This window comes from Notechis scutatus, chromosome 1 (assembly GCF_049901735.1).
Source record: "Notechis scutatus isolate UNSWTSFEM ecotype Mainland chromosome 1, rNotScu1.2, whole genome shotgun sequence".
Taxonomy (NCBI): domain Eukaryota; kingdom Metazoa; phylum Chordata; class Lepidosauria; order Squamata; family Elapidae; genus Notechis; species Notechis scutatus.
Genome location: NC_142009.1, coordinates 197,624,668 through 197,646,327, shown reverse-complemented (window position 1 = coordinate 197,646,327; position 21,660 = coordinate 197,624,668). Strand labels below are relative to the sequence as shown.

General features: G+C 38.2%; 1 protein-coding gene across 6 annotated transcripts in view; it reads left to right on the top strand.

Annotated features, from left to right (window-relative positions):
• The window catches only part of PKP4 (plakophilin 4), a 154,057-nt gene that overhangs the window by 92,740 nt on the left and 39,657 nt on the right, over positions 1-21,660 (top strand). For 3 of the 6 annotated variants that reach the window (XM_087949964.1, XM_087949961.1, XM_087949962.1), the window contains 4 exons: positions 6,008-6,042; positions 10,280-10,405; positions 10,517-10,707; positions 12,132-12,450. In XM_087949964.1, coding sequence (XP_087806090.1) covers positions 10,549-10,707; positions 12,132-12,450 — 478 coding nt within the window. In that variant the 5' untranslated portion in view covers positions 6,008-6,042; positions 10,280-10,405; positions 10,517-10,548. Of the gene's footprint in view, positions 1-6,007; positions 6,043-10,279; positions 10,406-10,516; positions 10,708-11,894; positions 12,451-21,660 lie in introns of all 6 variants that reach the window. The other 3 variants (XM_087949963.1, XM_026674573.2, XM_087949959.1) reach the window with 1 other exon arrangement.

The window sequence follows — 21,660 nt, the reverse complement described above, 5'->3', positions numbered from 1 at the left end:
TCCTCATAACACACTGATAGAGTTGACATCTAATGGAAGTGAAATAATGATTTGGGGGGAAATTAGCAAACACAGAATCTCATTCTTACACCTGAATTTGTGTAATTTAATTGATTTAGAAATTGAATGTCTGGCTATAAACAAATACAAACCCATTACCAAAATTGGTAAAAGGAAATGTCATTGTAAATTGCTTTGTGGTATACCAAGATTAATCAATAAATGTGTAAAATGAGTTGTGCAGGATGCATTGTAGACAATAGTATTGAATGATTGCACTGGAACATGTAGGTAATAGCATGTGACATTCTGCTATTCTCTGTTCTGGATTTGTTCCATAGTAAATTATTCCTGGTTACCAGACCTGTTTTGTTGATCTGTGGCTTGCTTTTTTTATAATGTGGTAATTGTGGTCCAGTGAAATATCAAATGTAGATCCTTAAGCAAGCGATGAGTCATGTCCCATCAGACTGCACAACAAGGCTGAGCTGTGAACTAAATATGTGCATACTGCAAAAATTATTCACAATAATTGTATGAGCACAGGGCAGTTCTGTTATTTATTAAAACCGTCTGTTTTGTTTTCAGGATTCTGCTTCAACCTTTTAATAGGTGCACCTGCTTGAAGAGTCAAATTAACAATAGATTCCTCAAAAGTTTTAATCTCAGATTGATGAGATTTTTCTGTGCAATAGGACTGAGAGCCAGTTTGGTCTAATTGGTTAGTTAACTTCTGGCCAGTCGCTCTGCTCTACCTCAGCTCATGATGTCAGGCTTGGGTGACAAGGTGTTGGTCAATTCCTGTCCTAAACATCAGATCAGCATTTGGTTGATCTGAAAAAACAGAGTTCATACCTTCAGGAAAAACGCTAGGAAGAAATTTTTAAAAACCTGAAATTCCATGCAACAATTGCAAGATTTTCATTTCAGTGGCTTCAAATTGATTCAGGCCATTGTGTGTTTTATAATCCCATCTAATACTTGGAGGATTTAACATGCTCTTTCTAATATTGTGTCATGACTACTTACAAATGGTTATTAAATTATGTCAAATTACCCATTCAAGATTTGGGGGAAGGAATAGAATAAGAAATTAGAGCGATTGATTAGAGTGGAAGAGTGGCAACTGTGTGTTACTTTTCTATTTTACAAAGTTTCCTTCAGATTTCTGGTGACTTAATGGACTCTTATATGTAGTGTTTCTGGTATAGAAGTGGTTTGCCATTATCTTCTTCAAGGTATTTTTTTGCAACTTTGGAAAAGTTGGTCTGCAGCTCTGGTGTACAAGGTGGTCTCCTTTCTGATTAATTCGGCCCAACCCTGTTTACCTACTGAGTATAGTCAAGATCAGCCAGGTGGTAATATCAGTTGAATTTACATTTGTAATATAATTGGAGTTACTTCCACAAAACCAGGCAAGTTGCTAAAATATGTACTGGTGTCTTCCCATTGTTAACACTCAGAGAAGGTGTTAAATTCAGCTAGCATAAAAGCCATACAATATTTTATTATTACTATATTGGAAAGTTAGGGTCTAGACATAAAGCTACTATAAATCAATCTAACATACGCATGACTGGAAATTAGACATATATTTCTTTGTGGTTCTGCATCCACATACTTTGCCAGATCATTTTCAAAACATGGTACAGTGCCAAATCTAGAAGTGAATCTACAAAATTTCAATTCATTTATCAGACTCTCTTCCATATAGATGTAAGATGTGAGTGAAAGGAGCCAAGTCATCTGTACATAGGCAATTTTTAGCCAAAGATTGAAGGAGACTCGGACTCTTCCATCAAAACTAATCCTGTTTCCAAGCACAGCACACATTTGATTGTTTCTCTGTTTATATTGCCCAACTCCCAAGACTGCAAGGCTACAAGAATAAAATGCAATTATTTAGACTGAACTATTTCCAACTGCCAGTTTTCTCTCTAGGAGGATATCCGAATTATTCTGTACAACAGCCAGGATTTTTGTTGAAACTTCATATACTCTTGCTTCCCTTAAAGATTTAATAGTTCCCTTTAGAACAAAAGACATATGTAACAGTAACCCCACTTGCTTGGTATATTTTGAATGCATTCCAACCTTCCTCTGCAGATGCTTGGAAGTCCACACCAATTCTATTAAGTAGCTTACTTGTCTAATTGGATTCTTATCAAAGTTATCCCTGTAGAGTTTTCTCTGGTGTTTTTTTTTTCATAAAAACGTATGGTTGTTATTTTTTATAGCTCGTACCAGCTGTTCAAACTTGCAAAAGGATGTTTACCCTTGTAGTGTTATTCCCAAATGTTTGATAATTGTATTATATTGATAGAATAACATGGATAGTGATCTACTTTCAGGGTTAGAGGGATGGTTAACAAAATCAGCAAAATTAGTTATCACAACCACCACCATGGATATGTGACCATGTTTCAGGCGCTTAGCAACTAGCTTACATTTGCAATATCCCACAGTCATGTGACCACAGTTAATGATGTTTTTGCTGAAAACCTGTATTTACTTTTTTTTAAAAAGAGCCCATAGTGAACAATCTTTTCTTCTCTCTCTCTCTCCCTCTCTCTCTCTCTCTCTCCCTCTCCCTCTCTCTTTCTATTTCATTCCATTATTTTAGTTTTCATTTTTATATATTTTTATTATTTTAAAATTTTTGTACCTTATTAAAAATTCTTTCCCTTCCCTTCCCTCTCTTTCTTTCTCTCTTTCATTTTTTATTTATATATATTTTTCTTATTTTTTAGATTTTATATCTCATTAAAAATGGTAATAAAAATATTTTTAAGAAATCCAGAAAATTCCTCAACATAACTGCTGCAGTGAACTGTTGATAGTCTTATCTTTACAGATATTTATTTGCCTTAATCAAACCCTTTCTCCTTTTCCCCTGTATATATGCATTTATTTATTGTGGCCAATTACTTTCTCTCTCATAATTGACTATGAAGGTAGGGGTACAATAAATAAAAGGAAGCATTTTTAACTTTTATTGTGCTAGTTATCACGAAGCTAAGAAGTCTTGACTTCAATTACAACTTTTTTTTTACTTGACATTTTTTCTATTTTTTTCCCCATCACACAACTTTTCCTCCCATTAAAAGGTACAGAATTGGAGCATCACAACACCATTTGCAAAATTCCGATCATCGTTCAATCTCCACTAAAACGTTACTCCTTCGTTAAAGTACAAATCCTAAAAAGATGCATGCATTTTTCATTGAACCATAGTTAGGGTTTATAAAGGCATCCCGAAGCCTATCAATCTAATCACTGAGTAACAAATCCCACCCAAAAAAAAACCAACACTAAAAGTCTAGCATTCTGTATGGTAGAGGCAGATAATCTGACCCAGGGGCCGCAAGTTTGACGGCCCTGATGTCAGGGTTCCAAGTAACACACCCAACGGAATCAAAACTCCAAGGCAGACATGTTCATTTTTATTATGTATTATTTATTTATTATTGTAATATTTATTATTGTAAATTTTATTTAATAATTAAACAATACTCCGATCAAAAACTGTCAAACAGCCATTAGTAAACTGCCTAACCAAAAAATATCTTAAGACCTCCCCACCAACACAGACTGGCAAGACACCAGAATATAAAATGTCAGCAAGCAGCACTCCTTGCTAGCACTGATGGTGGTACCAAGTTAGGGTAATGAAATGGCTGCAAGAAAACAAGCTCAGAGAGCACCAAGGACCACTCATACATAATTAAACAATATATTTATATGGTAATTAATGCACTGCATTCTCCATTCCTTGTATACAAATGCTCAAACCTGTATAGGTAAAGTTAGAAAAATATACAACTAAACTGTATATTTAGTTATATATTTTTCTAACTTTACTTATATAGATTTGAGCATTTGTATACAAGGAATGGAGAATGCGGTGCATTAATTACCATTATTTACTGGGTGCTCACAAGGAAGGAACCTAGTTACTATAGCCTGAAGGAGATAGAGCTGAATATAATCAAATTTCTATTCATACTGCCACTTCTCTCATTGGCTGCCAGGGAAATTGCATTGTAACCATTCAGAACAAGGTTGGAGGAGGAGGGGAACTATATATCCTGTAGGAACAAAACATTAAATTTATGTTGGATGACACCTAATTTGTAGTTCCTCTCTGGCCTGAATTTTGATATTAAGAATATCAATATCTAATTTATCGATTGCAGTTTTTCCAGAAAGTTGATAGTATGTAATATCCTTGTGTAACTTGAGATATTAATGTTATATAAGAATTAGGTTCATATAAATTGTCCTGTTTTTAATCACCAGTTCTGTTTATACAGTTAAAGATGAATGTTTCAGTTATGTTTGTTAAAGTTTTATTATTTCAAAATTCATTGGTAGTTAAGCGGGAATAATTTTCAACCATGAGAAGAGTAAGAGCAGGAACAAATGTTACTAATATTAAAATTAATCATACAAGGAAAGATTTTAGTATACAATTTTTATTAGTCCTTATTAATTAGTCAAAAAGACTAATTTGTTGCAGATTGGATACATTTATTTTAATTCCCCCTGTTGATGTCAATAAGACTTAAAGGGAGCTTGGAATGTACCTTTATATTTATTACTGCCATCTTTGCACTGTATGATCTCCCTCATCCTTACAGTAATTATGATAAGCTAATGAATATAGCTCTAAATTGTGCAGTCCCAGAGATCTTTATGGGCAAGTTCACTGGATGGATATGCCAGAGACATAAGATCTTTTTCAACAGTTGGCAGATTAATGAATAATTAATTAGTCCACTTCTATGCTTTCCTTGTGAAGGATTGCTAAATTAATTGCTTGCTTTTCGTAATGAGATATAATAGGGATGTTAGCAAATGAAATTGAATGTAGAAAAAAGTAAAGTCCTACACTTAGGCAAGAAAAACCAAAAGTATACATATAGACTGGGTGAAACCATGCTCAATAGCAGTCACTATGAGAGGGATCTTGGAGTCTTAAGTGGACAACCAGCTAAATATGAGCCAGCAGTGTGCAGCAGCAGCCAAAAAAGCTAATGCAATCCTAAATTGTATTAACAGAGGGATACAGTCAAGATCAAGGGAAGTACTAATATCACTCTATAAAGCCTTAGTAAGACCACACCTAGAGTACTGCATCCAGTTTTGGTCACCAGATTATAAAAAAGATGTTGAGACTCTAGAAAACGTACAGAGAAGAGCAACCAGGATGATTAAGGGACTGGAGGCTAAAACATACAACGAACGGTTGCCGGAACTGGGCTTGGCTAGTCTTGTAAAGAGAAGGACCAGGGGAGACATGATAGCGGTCTTCCAATATTTGAGGGGCTGCCACAGAGAGGAAGGGGTCAAGCTATTTTCTAAAGCGCCTATAGGCCAGACAAGGAATAATGGATGGAAACTGAACAAGGAAAGATTTAACCTCGAAATAAGGAGAAACTTTCTGACAGTGAGAACAATCAACCAATGGAACAGCTTGCCCTCGGAAGTTGTGGGAGCGCCATCACTTGAGACTTTCAAAAAGAGATTGGACTGCCATTTGTCAGAAATGGTGTAGGATCTCTCGCTTGGGTGGGTGGGGGGGTTGGACAAGATGACCTACAAGGTCCCTTCCAACTCTGATTATCTGTTAAATAGCCTATGGGATTCAACAGACCCATGTTTATCATCGCTTTTTGTTGGCAGTGCAATGGTCAGTTTGGGATATGGCATTCCAAGCCAGTTCTCACGGGTTAAATAAGGATCTCTTATAACTTTAGATAGATAAAAAGACAACCTGAATGCAGATGTGGGAAGAAAACACTTTCTTTCCTTGAACTGTCCTCCTGTGCTTAAAATTGTGCATAAGGATAGTGGGTGAAAGGAAATGTGTAGAACTGTTCTTCCCTCATGAAATTTTTTTACAAGTGTGGGTACTGATCACACTGAACTCTCTCTATTTATCACATTAAAGAAAGTGAATGCCTGAAAAGAATTAAATTTGGTTTCTTTGTTTCCTTTTCTATAGTTCTACTGAGAAGTCTTTTCCCTGGAGACCTGCAGGTATAGTTTTGCTTTTATGACTACACAACTTTCTTGTTAACCCACTTGTTCTGAACCACAATAATATAAGCTACACTAAAGGCAAGCTGTTACATAATATTTTAAGGAGATGTACAAATGTTCCTTGCATGATATGTTGTATTTACAGAATAGCTTTTTCCATGCAATCCAGGCCCTAACTGAAACATTCATACTTAGTCTGGGCACAGTACAAAAGAGAGTTCTTTGAAGTGTACATTTGTCAAAACAGAGATCTATCTTTCAAAAGGAGTTCAGTGATGGGAGGCGAAGAGTAGAGAAAATGTCAGGAACATGAGCAGTGGATGAAAGGGCCAGATGAAAAGGTGCATCATGTCTCCTCTCTTCCTTCCTCCATTCAGCATTAATTGATATAACATATCCCATCAACCCCTCTGAGCTCAACCTTCTTAGTCCCACTCCAACATCTGCCATCACTTGCTCAAAGTTACTTACGCTGTCACAGATCTCCGCATCTCCCCTTCCCTATCATCCATGAGCTGTTCTCCCTGAAGGTCAGAAAGGAGACGATGAAAATATGAAAAATATGCTCCACAGATTGTGAGGGATAAATGGATCTTTTTTCCTTCGTGATGCTTTCATTTTCTTTGAATGGTTTCCTATCCCCACCCCAACACAGAGGACCACTCTAAAATCTAATTGTGACATATGACAGAGCTTCCCTTTCTGGGGTAAGCAACATTATGCAAAGTGTAGAAAAAGAGTTAGAAATATTAGATCAAAAAACTTGAAGTCACTCTTATACTTTTTAAAATACAATTCAGTCCTCATTCATTTTCTATATGTGGCCAAACCATCTGCTCAACTTGTTTTATATTGCTCATCTTTCATGTTCACTCTCCATTCATTCATTCAGCATCATTCTTGACCCAATCTCTTCCTTGTTTTTACATAAAAACTCTAGTATAGATGTAGTTCTTGTTTACTGACTATTCACTCACTAACATTTCAAAGTTATAATGGTATTGAAAAACAACTTATGGCTGTTCCTCAAAGTTGTAGCTGTTGCAGTGTTTCTCCAGTCATGTGATCATGATTTCATTGCTTGGCACACCTTTACATTGGTCACAATATCCTGTGGTCACATGATCAGCATTTGCGATTTTCCCAGACAGCTTCTGGCAAACAAAAACAATGGGAAAGCTAGCAGGAAGTCATAAAATCATGGTGATAAGATGTCATACTTAATGATTGCAGGCAATTCACTTAACAACCACAGACAGAACTGATGACGCAAGTCAGAATTGATGGCATAAGTTGGTGTGATCACCTGGTGTGGTCACTTAACAACTGCACCATTTAGCAACAGTATTCTGGTCCCAATTGTGATAAGTATGCAAAGACTACACTTGTATTTCCACACACACACACCCAAACTGCATCCAAATTCACTTTAAGTTTCTTCTGGTTCATCCAAATCCTATTTCCATGTAGCATCTTGCCTGTGTGTCACACATTGCATGTACCTTTAAAGTGATAGGACATAGCCAATTGTCTATTGGCTTGTAAGGTTGTCACTAGATTAGTGATTCTAGCATGCATAGAATAATATGATTGCATTTGGGGATAAAAACCTGGCTTTGGTTGCTATTGTGGCATATTGGCCAAAATGTGCCAAAACAATACTGCTCTTTCAGTTAGCAGGGAATGAAGCATGTGACACAGCTAATGCTGAGTTAATCTAATAAATACTTCTCTGCCATACAAAGATTAATTTAGCCGAAAGTTTCTTTGACATAAAGGAATTGTGTATACTCATGAATATCATCACCAAGCAGTCAATGGTCCAAACAATGGTCCTTCTGACTGAGGTTTGCAGGACAAACATCATCTATTTTTTCTGTATTGTGTCTGTTACCTTCCTTGTTCCCTTGGTTGTAATTCAAATAAATGTATCAATAAGCCTAAATTGTAATCCCTTTTCTATTTCATTGTAAGTGGATATTTTAAGTCAAGGACCTAATTCTAGTAATGCTTCCTTCGTATAGTGACTTTACCCACATACATAATTCATTTTCTTTTTTACGTGCTAAGTGCCTGAGTTTCTTACTGTTAATTGTTTTCTGTATTAAGTGTCTGTTGTCTTCTCTATTCCTTTGGTTATAATGCAGATAAATATATCAGTAGGCCTCCATTGTAAGCCATTGCCTATTTCATAGTAAGTGGATATTTTAAGTCAAGGACCTAATTCTAGTAATGCTTCCTTCATATAGTGAGCTGACCCACACACATATTTTCTTTACTATGCTATGCGCTAAGTGCCTGAGCTGCTTACTGCTTACTGTTAATTGTTTGAAGCAGTGGAGTTAAGGAAACATTACCTAAATAACTAACAAAGCAAAGGCTGATTCTAAAACTCTGATTCACAGATGCTTCATTCTATTATTATTATTATTATTATTATTATTATTATTATTATTATTATTATTATTATTATTATTTTGTGCCTTCTGGTGGAAATGCCTTAACTGCACTTCATTTAAGACATATTGAAAGTTATCAGCTACAGCACCAAAATTTTATTCCTTCAATATCACAGAATTGTTTGGAGAAATAAACTGATAAGATATCTAATCTATCAGAATGGCATATATTTTTCCTTAAGCTCTTAGGAAAAAAAAAAAGAGGTATGGATGCTACATTGTATCATATCCCACAGTCATATCCCAAGGAGACTTGACTTCTACCATAGCCTCTGTGAGTTTTTTACAGTACATAACCTCTTTGAGTTTTTTCCCCCACTTCTGTTGGCCATCAGCTGGCAGAATGTGACATATGTAACAACTTGAAACCAAAAAGGAGCCATCCATGGACATGAACAAATCCCGAGTCAGAAAGTCCTCAAATTTCTTGTAGCACCAACACAAGAAATATAAAAAGAGATTATTGCAGCTAACAGAGCTGGACTACAGGAAGTCCTCGGCTTACAGCCACAATTAGGACCAGAACTTCTGTCAGGAAATGAAGCAGTTGCTAAGTGAGTCATGCCTAACTATATGACTTTTTTTGCCATGGTTACTAAGTGAATCACGCAGTTGTTAAGCAAATCTGGCTTCCCTCATTGACTTTGCTTGTTGGAAGCCGCCTAGAAAGGTTGTAATTGGTGATCATATGACCTGGGACCCAATGACTGTGGTAAATAACTGGCAGTTAACAAGCACTCAAATTTTGATCACATGACTGCAGGGTTGCTACAATGGTTGTAAATACGAATAGCAGCCACAAGTCAGTTTTTACCACTATCGTAACTTCAAATGGTCGCTAAAGAAATGATTGTAAGTTGCGAACTATTTGTATAAAAATTCAGATGACCGCTAGAATATGTGAATACTCTGCTGCCATTTTGAATTAGGCTGCATTTTTGCGTTCCAAGTCTGATAACCCTAGTTTTTTTAAAAAAAATCTACCCTGTTTCTCCAACAATACGGCCTCCCCCAGTAGGAAGTCCCAGCATGTTTTATAGGCATGAAATGAAATTAAGCCCCTCTCCCCAAATTAAGGCCTATATTAAAACATGCGGAATGGTGGGGAATGGTGTGGGGGCTTGCCGTTAGGAAGTACTTTTGTTGCACACCCGGATATGGTGCTGCCTGTGTTGACCCTGATACGAAGTGCCCCACCAACGCCGAGGTCAACATCCAAGCCGTCGCTGCCTGTCCGCCCAAAGATGCAAGGGGGGGGGAATTAAGTCACCCCCGAAAAGACGGCCTAGCCATTTTTTTCGGGGCTCAAAAAAAAATAAGACCCGGCCTTATTATATGAGAAACACGGTATCTTAACAGAGAAAGGAAAATACCTGGGATTTACTGAGTTTTTGAATACAGATCCCATATTTCAACATCTGGTATCATTGTAGGTATTAAAGATTTTCAGAAACGTGTATTGGTTTCATTCTAGGAATACCAGAATATCTGACAATTTCTTCAGTTATTGTTTTCAAATTTCCCTACATGGAAATATATGATGTCATCTTTTTGCTGCTCAGAAAAAAAAATACCATCTGCAGAAACAGGCCAATTTTCAGATACAAATGTTGCATACAAAATTATTGCTATCACACGCTTACCTGTTTTCATATGGACAGTGTACCATACCACTTTATCTTTGTTGGTAATGTTATGTAGAATAAAGTCATGAGTGTATAGAAAGGCAATGTGTAAGCTGTTTTTAATGACTTAACAAAAAACTCTGCTTTCAGAATTTCCAAACACAGGTGTAAATAAGCTCAGAACATCTGAGAGTGTTCCTATCACTTCTTATCATGTTGGAACGGAGTCTGAACAAGGAAATCTTTACTCTCCAGAGCAGACATCGCTTCATGAAAGTGAGGATCTGTTATATACATTTTAAATCATCTGAAGTTTTTCAATTTGGGAGCTTTTTCTTTTGTGGTAACTTGTAATAATGTCAGTCTCGTAATGATTTATTTCTGCAGGATCTGTTGGTAACTCTAGAAGTTCAACACAGATGAATTCATATTCTGATAGTGGGTACCAGGAAGTAGGCAGTTTCCATAACAGCCAGAACCGAGGAAAAGGAGAGAGCAGACAGCAGCAATCTTTTGCAGGAGCAAATAATAACCATTTAGTGCGAAGTTCACGTGCTGAAGGACAAGCTTTGGTACAGGTACAGCTAAATTCCAGCACCTATATTCAGTGTTCCATTAGCTGATCATTTGCGAATAGTTGTATTTTGTCATTCTGTAAGGAGGTATGTCTGTATTTTATAAGAAAAGGCCTTAGGTTATGTAGTAGAAGTCTGCTATTTATTATGATCTTGATTTCTTTACTATTCCTTTTCTTTGCGCTAAGGGGCACTTGTTTCTAGTACCCTGGGATATTTTTTTCTTAAAAGCCTCCATCCTCACTTCATTATTTTCCTCCAAATCTGCTCGGAAAAGGCTTCCAATTTTTTTGAGCAGATGTGGCAAATGGGCAGATTATAGAAAGAAATATGTTCTGTTACTGGGTACTGTTCCACCCATTGTTTTTAAGTTTGCAACATTTGCTCAATTAATGTATTGTTCATCCAAAAACAAAAATATCGCAGCGATTGAAAAGCTGCCCGCAAAAGTGAATTTTAATTTTTTGAAAGTGTGTATGTGAACATACATTTAAGAAAAGTCCACAGAATTATAACTTAATGTATATGTAGTATAAATAAATAATATTTACCAAATATTCATATTAATATAATTGTCTTAAGCCATAATTGTCCATAGATTATAAACAAATCATATAACATTTATAGAAATAAAAAACAATGATACAATACAATATTTATCATAGCTATTTCACAAAAATGAAAATAAACACAACAAAAACATTGTTTACTGTTACAAATTTCAATAACTATAGTTTGTATGAGATAGGTCAACTATATAAATCTGAGCCTATATTTGTAATGAAAAGTTGACTGTTAAACTAAAAATGCAGCCATGCAAAATTATGATGTTATAATTATATAATCACTTTACAGGGTTACTATCTTTATAGCCTCTCTCAAGGAAACCTGACAAATATTTTTCTACTTAATTTTTAATTTTCTTATTTAGTAGAAAATGTTCAGTGTTCTCTAACAATGCATTCTTGATGGATGCTGTAATAAATAAAATTGTTCAACAATATTTTAGGTTCAATGTAACAAAAGCATTTTTACTTTTCATTGGGAGAAATTGAGAGTTCAGTCCTTTTCAGAAGTACTTTCCAGTGCATCCGATAGGGCCTAATCCCAAATCTGTATATGAGGTTTTCACTTAATCTTTACACTTAAATTTATTTTGTTGATATCGTTATTTTTCTCCTTTTTAATAGACAGCACCAAACATAGCTTCCACCAACAGAGCCATGAGACGTGTAAGTTCTGTTCCATCAAGGGCCCAATCTCCCTCATATGTAACCACCACAGGAGTTTCCCCTTCAAGGGGATCACTCAGAACTTCTTTAGGAAGTGGCTATGGTTCGCCATCTATTACTGAGTCACGGTCTGTCAGCTCTAATGTTTTCTCAACATTACCTGTTCAAAGAGCAGCATCTCCATTTACTACACAGAGGCCTGCCTCACCAGTAGCAGTGCGCCGAATTGGTTCAATAACATCTAGGCAATCAACCAATCCCAATGGAGGAACTCCTCAATACCAGCCTTCAGTCAGAGTTGGTTCACCTCTCACAATAAATGATACGCAGACAAGAGTAGCCTCTCCACCCTTAACTCAAGTTGGATCTTCATCACCAAAGCGCTCTGGGATGACTGCTGTTCCACAACATTTGGGAACATCGTTGCAACAGACACTTCATGACATTGAGCAATACGCACAGCAGTATGATATCTATGAAAGAATGGTCCCACCTCGTCCAGACAGCCTTACAGGTTAGTAAAAAGGTAAAGACCCAACTTAACATTTTGTGCAATTATATGTTACATGAATGACAAAATGGAATCAGAAGCAATTATTGCAATTATTTTTCTGAAACTGGATTTTTTTAAAAAAAGGAATTGATTTATTCAAAAATAATAATTTGTTAGCGTGGTTGCATATTTTCAGGGGTTTGTTTTCTTTTGTAAGTCAGAACTGAATTTCAAGCTGAGAAAGAATAACCAAATCTAAACAAAGTACACGTACTAATATTTCTGTGCTGTAAATATATGTCAGATCTCACACATATGAATTTGCTTTCATTGCACAAATGATTATGCTCTAACTCAATAAAAATGGTAAAAATAAATTATACTGTCTTAGTTGGCCTAAAAGTTGATAATCACATTGTAGAGTATCCTCTTAATCTCTCAGAGCATTTTTTTTAGAAATAAGGAGGGGGGGAAGTACAGTATAATATTCTTCTATAGTTTACATTTATCTTTCCTAATAATTATTAATACTATGCTCCAAAAAACCTTTCTGCTATTTTTTTCAAGTCTGAATCAATTCGACAGGGGGAAATGAACATTTTGATGAAATTTTCACTATTTGACCATCTGCAGAATTAGTCTCTCTAGAATTAGATTTTAGAGGTATCTCTAGAATTAGAAAAACCCAAACTACTTTTTCAGGGGGAAAAACTTTAGGCAAATAAGAAGCTATTGAAACATTACTTTTGCAGTTGATACTTATATCTTTAGTAGCCAACATTATATTTAATTATTTGTTTGGAATATTTATAGCTCACTCCCAATCTATTGGCTCACATAGCAAATTGCGATCCGTTTAAAAAGAGAGAAGTAGTAGTACCGGGTAAAATCAATAATAAATTACTTAAAAATACAACATAAAAACTATAATGAACAAGTGTCGGGGGTATTTAAAAGACAAAGGTCTGGTGAAACATGGCATGAATTATCGAATCCAAGAATTAAAAAAAATAGGACTTTATCTGGCATGAAAACCCGATAACGTTGGCACCAGGTATATTCTTACAGGTATATTCTTTGTTAGATGTCTGTGGAGATTCTCAGTCATTCAGGTCAAAGCTGCTTTTTCAAGAGGAAACTACCGTATTTGCCGGCGTATAAGACGACTTTTTTGCCCTGAAAAACATGCCTCCAAGTGGGGGTCGTCTTATACGGCGAGTATATAACAAAGGTCGTCTTATACACCGGCAAATACGTTGTTGTCACTCGGTGCAAGAGCGACGGGCGGAGCTCCGCAACTTGCGAAGCCCCTTCAAGCCCAGCCGGGTCTCTCTTCCTCCTCCTCCCCCACCCACCCACTCCGCTCGTGCGGCGGACAGGCAGGCTCCAGGCTTTGCCCCATCCCTCACCTCCTTCCATCCCCCTCCACCCCCAGTGGCAGAAACTTCGCCGCACGTGGGGACGAGTGGAGGGTGGGGCGCTGTGACGCAGCTCAAAGCTGAGAAAGCGCCATCCTTGCTTTGTGCTTCGGGAAGAGTTCGTGTTTTTGTTTTTGTTTTTCTCCCAGGAATGGGATGCTGCTCGTGCGATTTTCTTTGGGAATTTTTCTCTTCCCGGTTTCAGCCTTTGCTCGAATCCTCCCCCCATTCACTTCTGGAAAGGATGCTTGTGTAACTCTTTTCCTAAGCGTTGCTGGGGTGGAGGGGGGCAGTGTCTGGCGTGAGCGAGAGGCTCTTTCCTTTCTCCCTGAGCGCAAAACCGTCTGCCTTCTTCTCTCTTGGATGGACCGAGCAAGGCTAATAAGATAATAATAAGATAATAAGATAAGATCCTAAGCGCGTTGTGGAAACAGATCTGGATCTCATTGGAGAAAGGTAGCAAATGAATGAACTGGACTTTTGGCAAGTCTCGGGTAGGAACTCGACGCTTTCTGGAAAGTTAGTGAGCAGGAAAATAGACATCCTTTCCGCTTTCTCCCAGCGTGGGTATTTCATTATCCCTCCCTGTGAAGTAACAACCACAAAGCCAAGGGAAAAAACGCATGCGCAGGAAAAAGCCACAGTAGGAAGCAAAGATTTCTCCCCCCTCTCTCTGAAATAATTAATGTCGCAATCAGTGTGGTGCACCCTTGGAGACAAATTGGTTGGGGAGGTAGAAAGATATTAAGAAACAACTCGACTGTTTTTAGTCCAGTTTTATTTTTATTTATTTATTTTCCCTGAAAAAAGCAGATCGCTCAATGGTGTCACAAAGAAAGGGAGAGGAATTGAGTGCCAGCCTGAGAAAGGCGAAGCTGCCTCTCTAAAGCATTTTGGTGGCTTTGTAAGTTTGGGGAAAGGGGCGGGGGTGTCAATCAAGAATTATATCCAGAATACCCCAAGTGTTACAACTTACCGTATTTGCCGGCGTATGAGATGACTTTTTGCCCTGAAAAACATGCCTCCAAGTGGGGTCGTCTTATACGGCGAGTATATAACAAACTCTATATTTTGAGTGGAAATGTTGGGGGCTTGTCTTATACGCCCAGTCGTCTTATACGCCGGCAAATACGGTATACTTTCTTGTTTTTCTTTGAAAATGTTTCACTTCTTATTTAAGAAGCTTCTTCAACTCTTACTGGATGGTGGGGAATGGAAGGGTTTTATATTTTTTGTTAGCTGTATCTTAAAACAGGGCATGTGTTTATTTAGAAAATTATATCCTTTGGCTCCATCACAATCATTAGTATAATTTCATCATAAAAATATTTTTATGTTTTAATTTAAAATGCTTTCATTAGAAACATAAGTTCTGAAATTAACCCATTTTTATTCAGTGATATTTTTCAAAACAGATAAAAGCAGCATGGATAAATTTTACAAGTTGTATTAAGAAACAAAATATGGCAGCTGAGAAAAGTTGTTTAAATTTATCTTATAAGAGATTCTGAAAAGTTAATACTTTGTGCTTGATTCAGCAAATTACAGTGAAAATATGAATGAGTATTTTAAGTCCTTGATTTTAGCTGCATCATGCTCATTTTGTCCAAAACAAAACTCAAATCTTTTTAAGGAAAAATCTCTACTGGTTTGTTTAATGAGTCTCTTTTGAAGTATGATATCCACAGAATTGTGGTCTGTTTATTATTTATTTGCTTCATTTTCCATATATTCTTTTCTTATTTTACAGAATATGCAAACTTCCCAGAATCAGTTATAATTGGAGCAGTGTATAAGCTCACTAAAATAAATAATAAATTAAAATAAATATCCATCTGCATAAATTTGTTTATAGTTATTTCATATAAGACAGCTGAAATTCTGAAATACTGTTCTGATACAAATTAATGTTTCATAGAAACATGATTTAACAGACCAGTTGTGGGGAGATAGCATCTATTACTTCCAAATGTCTGTCAAATCACAAATTACATAATTTACAATAATTTGCATAATGATGTTAAGTAAATGATGTAATTCACATCATTTCATGTCATTTACATAATGACATCATTACACAAATGACGTAAATCTCAAATGAGATAAAAGTATCATAAAATTAACATTTAATTGCCTTATTTGAACTACTTTGGGTGCACAATTGTTTTATGTAATTTTAATATTATTTTTTAACATACGCTGGGAAATAATTTTGATTTGGGGGATTCCTAAGGGGATCTTGGGGAATTTCTAGAAGTCCTAGGACCACATTTTAAGAAATACTGATCTAGTATATCTGGAACATATGTTGGGATGAGGAGTCCTTGATGCTCTCTGAGCTTGTTTGTTTTCTTGCAGACATTTTATTACCAAAACTAGGTAACATCATCAGTGATAGAGAGGAGTGAAGTTTGCTGTCAGTTTATGTTTTGGTAGCTTGCCCTGTCAGTATTGGTGAGGCCGGTCTTAGAGATTCTTTGGTTGAACTGTTTACTGTTGGCTCTTTGGCAGTTTCTCTATTGTTTGCTTGATTGTTGGTCTGATGCTGATTTAGATGCTGATTGCTGGTGGAGAGGAGCTTGGGTCTTTTTGTCTCCAAAATGCTTCTTCTAAGACAGGGGTCCCCAACCGCCGGTCCGCGGACCGGTACCGGCGCAGGAACAAGCCTTACCGGGCGCTGGTTGCTGGGCGCCGCCATCTTTTTGAAAAGCGCTTCTGGTGAGCTTTTCCGGGTAGAAAGCTCACCGGGCGCTGTTTCGTCATAAAAGATGGCGGCGCTTTTCTCGGTGAGCTTTTCCGGGTAGAAAGCCATTTCTACCGAAAAAGCTCACCAGAAGCGCTGGCGCCGCCATCTTTTATGAAACAGCGCTTCTCGTGACGTCACGGAAGCGCCTTTTCGTCATAAAAGATGGCGGCGCCCAGTTGACGCTGATGCCGGACCGCGGCGCCCAGCTGATGTCGGAACCGGGCAGCGGCGTGCGAAAGGTTGGGGATCCCTGTTCTAAGAGGCAACTGGACTTTCTGTTTTTTCTTTGAAGGTGTTTTGCTTCTCATCCAAGAAGCTGCTTCAGAGCTGAAGAAGAAGCTTCTTGGATGAGAAGTGAAACATTTTCAAAAGAAAACCAGAAAGTCCAGTTGCATCTTGAAAAAAGCACCTTTGAGACAACCGTGACCTGGATGATTGAGAATCTCCATAGACACTTGGGTCTTTTTGGAGGCGGGTGATAGTCTCTTTTGCATAGTCTATAGATGATGTTAATGTGTATATGTCTCTTGATGGCTGATTTGTCAGAGTGCCAGTCTTCTAAAAATTTCTGGTATTTTTGGACTTGGCCTGGTCTAGGATGGTCACACTTTCCCAATTGAAACTATGTGTAAATCTGTCTCTATGTTGAGAAATTAAGGAATTTTTATCATGTCTTCTGACTGCTAGTTGGTGTTCATGGATGTGCTCTGTTTGTCTATGGGACAACGTTGGTACGATGTTACCTAGTTAGGGTAACTTCTCCTGACTGCTAGTTGATGTTTGTGGATATGTTCTGCCAATCTTTGCCTGTTTCTCCTACATAGTGATTGTTGCAGCTCCTACATTGTACATTGTAGATGACTCTTGTTGTTTTTTCTTCTGGGATTGTTGGGTCTTTTGGTCTGCTTAGGATGTTTTGAAGGGCTTTAGTTGGCTTGTGTGCTATGCTGATTCCATGTGGTTGTAAGAGTCTATTGGTGGTTTCTGAGAAATATTCTTGATGAATGACAGTATAATTCTTTGTAGGGTTTATGTTGGTTGTACTGTATTGGGTTGAGTGGTCATGGACTTTTTGATAAAGTTGTGTGGATATCCATTTTGTTGGATATGTTGTATAGATGATCTGTTTTCTTTTTCTTCTGTTCCAGGTTGCTGCAGTGTATTTGGGCTTATTTAAAGTCATAATGCAGCTTCTCTTGTGGGAGGTTGTAGTTGTGGTTTAGTAGTGGAACACTTGGTTAGTATGGGTGATTTTTTCTGTAGATTTTTGAATTAGAATTAGAAGAATTAGAAGAACTTTATTGTCATTGTACAAGTACAACGAAACTGTGGATGCACCCCAGCAACTGTTCGCAATACAATAAAAACCAAAGCAGTTAAAAATGAAGATAAGAAAAATAGAGTACCCACATCTCCAATTTGAGAGTACAATATCTACGAATATACACAAAATATATATCTAACACTGACTGTAACGCTTAGCCGAGTATAATACACAAGAGATGGATTGTATTGTAATATGTTATTATACATCTGAATGGGGTATTGAGATTTCACATCTTTTCACATCTTAATAAGGGAGTGACTTTGTGTTTATTTGTGGTTCGGATGGCCCAGGGAAATAAACTATTTGTTAGTCTAGCGGTGTGGGATTTTATTGACCTAAAATGCCGTCCAGACGGCAGCAGGTCAAAAAGATAATTGCCAGGGTGTGAGGAGTCTTCTATAATGGCCTTGATTCTGCTTTGGCAGTGGGACCTGACTAAGTCTTCCAGGGAGGGCAGAGGGCAACCAATGATCTTTTGAGCTATGTTTATCACCCTCTGTACAGTTTTCTTGTCCTCAATTATGGAGCCTGCGTACCACATACCCAGACAATATGTCAGAGTGCTCTCCATAGAGGCTTTATAGAAAGCCAGCAACAGCTTCTTAGCCAGATTGTTCTTCCTGAGAACCCACAGGAAGTGCAGCCGCTGCTGAGCCTTCTTCACTATGGCCTTGGTATTAGGGGACCAGGAGATATCAGCTGAAATATGGATGCCAAGGAATCTGATCGTAAGGACAGTTTCCACTCGTTCTCCATTGATGATGAGTGGAGCGTGGTCCTGTCCATGTTTCCTGAAGTCCATAATAATTTCTTTGGTATTATGGACATTCAGTGACAGATTGTTCTGTGAACACCAGATAGACAGGTTCTCTACTTCTGCCCTATATGCCGTCTCATCCTCTCCGGAGATGAGACCAATCACGGTCGTGTCATTCGCAAACTTTATGATGGTGTTTGTTGCGTGGCTTGGTGAGCAGTCAAAGGTGTACAAGGCATATAGCAGGGGGCTCAAGACACAACCCTGTACTGAGTGTAATAGTGGAAGAAAGATGGGGGCCAAGTCTAACAGACTGTGGTCTGTTTGTCAAAAAGTTCTTAATCCAGGAGTACGTGGAGGTGGGGACCTGCAGATTATACAGTTTGGTTACTAGTATATCTGGGAGAGACTAACGCAGAGCTGTAGTCCACAAAGAGCATCCTCACATAGCTCTGTTTGTTCTCCAGATGACTCAGCGCTCTGTGAAGTGTGATGGCCATAGCATCCTCTGTAGATCGGTTTGCTCTATAAGCAAACTGATGTTGATCAAAGGAGGGCGGGAGGCAGTCTCTGATGTGCTGTGAAACTAGTCGCTCAAAAACCTTCATAATGGAGCTTGTTAACGCTATGGGCCTATAGTCATTGAGAGTGTTTATATTTGTTTTTTGGGGAACGGGGATGATGGTTACAGCCTTCAGGCATTGTGGGATGATGGCATGTGTTAAAGATAGATTGAACAGCTCTGTAAGTATTTCTGCCAACTGATCAGCACACGCTTTAATTACTGCACCAGGAATGCCATCAGGCCCAGCAGCTTTCCTGGGCTTTACTGCTCTCAGTGTTTTTCTCACCTCATGCACCTGAAGAGAAAGAGGTGCAGCGTTGTGGTCCTCATGAGGCAGTATGTCCAGGTTCTTGGTGGTCTCAAAGCGTGCAAAAAAGCTTTTAGCTCCTCTGCCAGAGTGCTACTGCTCTTGCTGTTTGTTGGGCCCTGGCCTTTATAGTTGGTCAGGGCCTGTATCCCCCTCCACATCTGCCATAGGTCACTGTCAGTAAAGTGGCCCTCGACCTTCCTCCTATACATCTCCTTAGCATGTTTGATGCCCCTTCTCAGCTCAGCTCTGGCAGTGCTGTACTGTGAGGTGTCACCTGCTCTGAAAGCCAGGTCACGGGCCCTGATCAGAGTCTGGACTTCGCTGGTCATCCAGGTTTTCCTGTTTGGGAAGGTCCGTATGCGTTCGTCCACAGTGACATTTTCTACACAGTTCTTCACGTAGAAAAGCACAGTCTCTGTGTATAACTCAAAGTCCTGTTGTTTGAAAATGCTCCAAATCTGTGCGGGCAAAACAGTCCTGAAGCTGGGAGAGGGCATTTTCAGGCAAGCATCTAATAGTTTGACTGCTAGGTTTTGTTCTCTTCCTAAGGGGAGTGTAGGCTGGTAGTAAAAGCAGGGTGAAATGGTCTGATTGTCCTAAGTGGGGAAGAGGTTTTGCTCTATAAGCATGCTTAATATTTGAATACACATGATCAAGTGTGTTTTTTCCCCTGGTTGAGCACTTAACATGTTGGTAAAGTTTGGGGAGCACAGTTTTTAGGCATGCTCTGTTGAAATCCCCAGCAATGATGTGAACACTCTCAGGATGAGCTCTCTGTTGCATGGTAATTATGTCTTGAAGGTGACTGAGCACCATGCTAATATTAAAATCTGGAGATAAATATACAGCAGTGATGGTAACTACTGTTAGCTCCCATGGTAGATAAAACGATCTACACTGAACAGTCATGGCCTCTAAATCTGGTGAGCAATGGCTGTTTGTTATTTTGCTGTTTGTGCACCAGTCTTTACATACATAAATAATTAGGCCCCCTCCCCTTCTCTTACCGGAGGCTATATTGCGATCTTGACGGTGCAAGGTCCGGTCCTCTAGCTCCACTGTAGCATCAGGGATTTGCGGGTGCAGCCAGGATTCTGTGACGATTAGTAGACAGCACTCACGAATTGTGTGATTGTGGGAGATCTGCAGCTATAGTTCATCCACTTTGTTTACATGGGATCTGGCGTTTGTGAGGAACATAGATGGTAATGGGGGTTTCTGCGGTCTCTTCCTCAATTGAGTTAGCAGGCCCGCTCTGCATCCCCACTTCTGTTTTCTCTCCCTACGCTGTCTTCTACACTTGCTTAATCCGACAACAATCCACGGAGCTCCCGGAGATCTTGCTAGCTCCAATGGGATATTGTGGGACTCTGTATAAGCATAGGTGACTTCAGTTTTGAGTTGCTGTCCTATACTTATCAGGTCTTCTCAACAGTACATTAGGCCGTTGCAGGATGGAGTAAAATGCAGGAACAAAAAGAAGTAAGAACACACAAAGAAGAACAGTCGTCGGGAGCATTGAGCTGCTGCAATCATGCATGCCGCCATTTTGTGGCCAATTTGCGTTTCTAGTTTGCCATTGTGGTCTCTGCTGATCAGGATGTCCAGGAAGAGTAGCGAGTTGTTTTCTTTTCTAGTAAACTGGATTCCTGTAAAAATGTTGTTGATGATACTGTGGGTGTTCTCGAATTGGCCTTTTTATTATGGGGAAGGTGTCATCTACAGACAGCATGCAAATGGGAAAAAGTTGCCTGCAAGTGCACTTCCACCAAAGAACAAGTTTCTTCCTGCCTGAATGCCTGTGACAGCATGCCCTACCTTATTTCATATTTCCTGCACATGGTTTGTGTTCTTCACAAAAGAAAAAAATATTGCATTACCATAACAGCTGTTTGTGGACAAAGTTTTATATACTTGAATTTCTCAAAATCCTTATTCATTCTTTGATTCATTACAATATGTATTTTCTGATTTCCCATGTGTAATACACGAAGCATTTTTACTTTATTAAATTTGAAACACAATAAATCTCCAAATGATTAAGAGGAGGACTTTATATGGCCTTCCATTTTTCTGTTCTAGCAGATAATAATTTAGGAAAAGAAGTG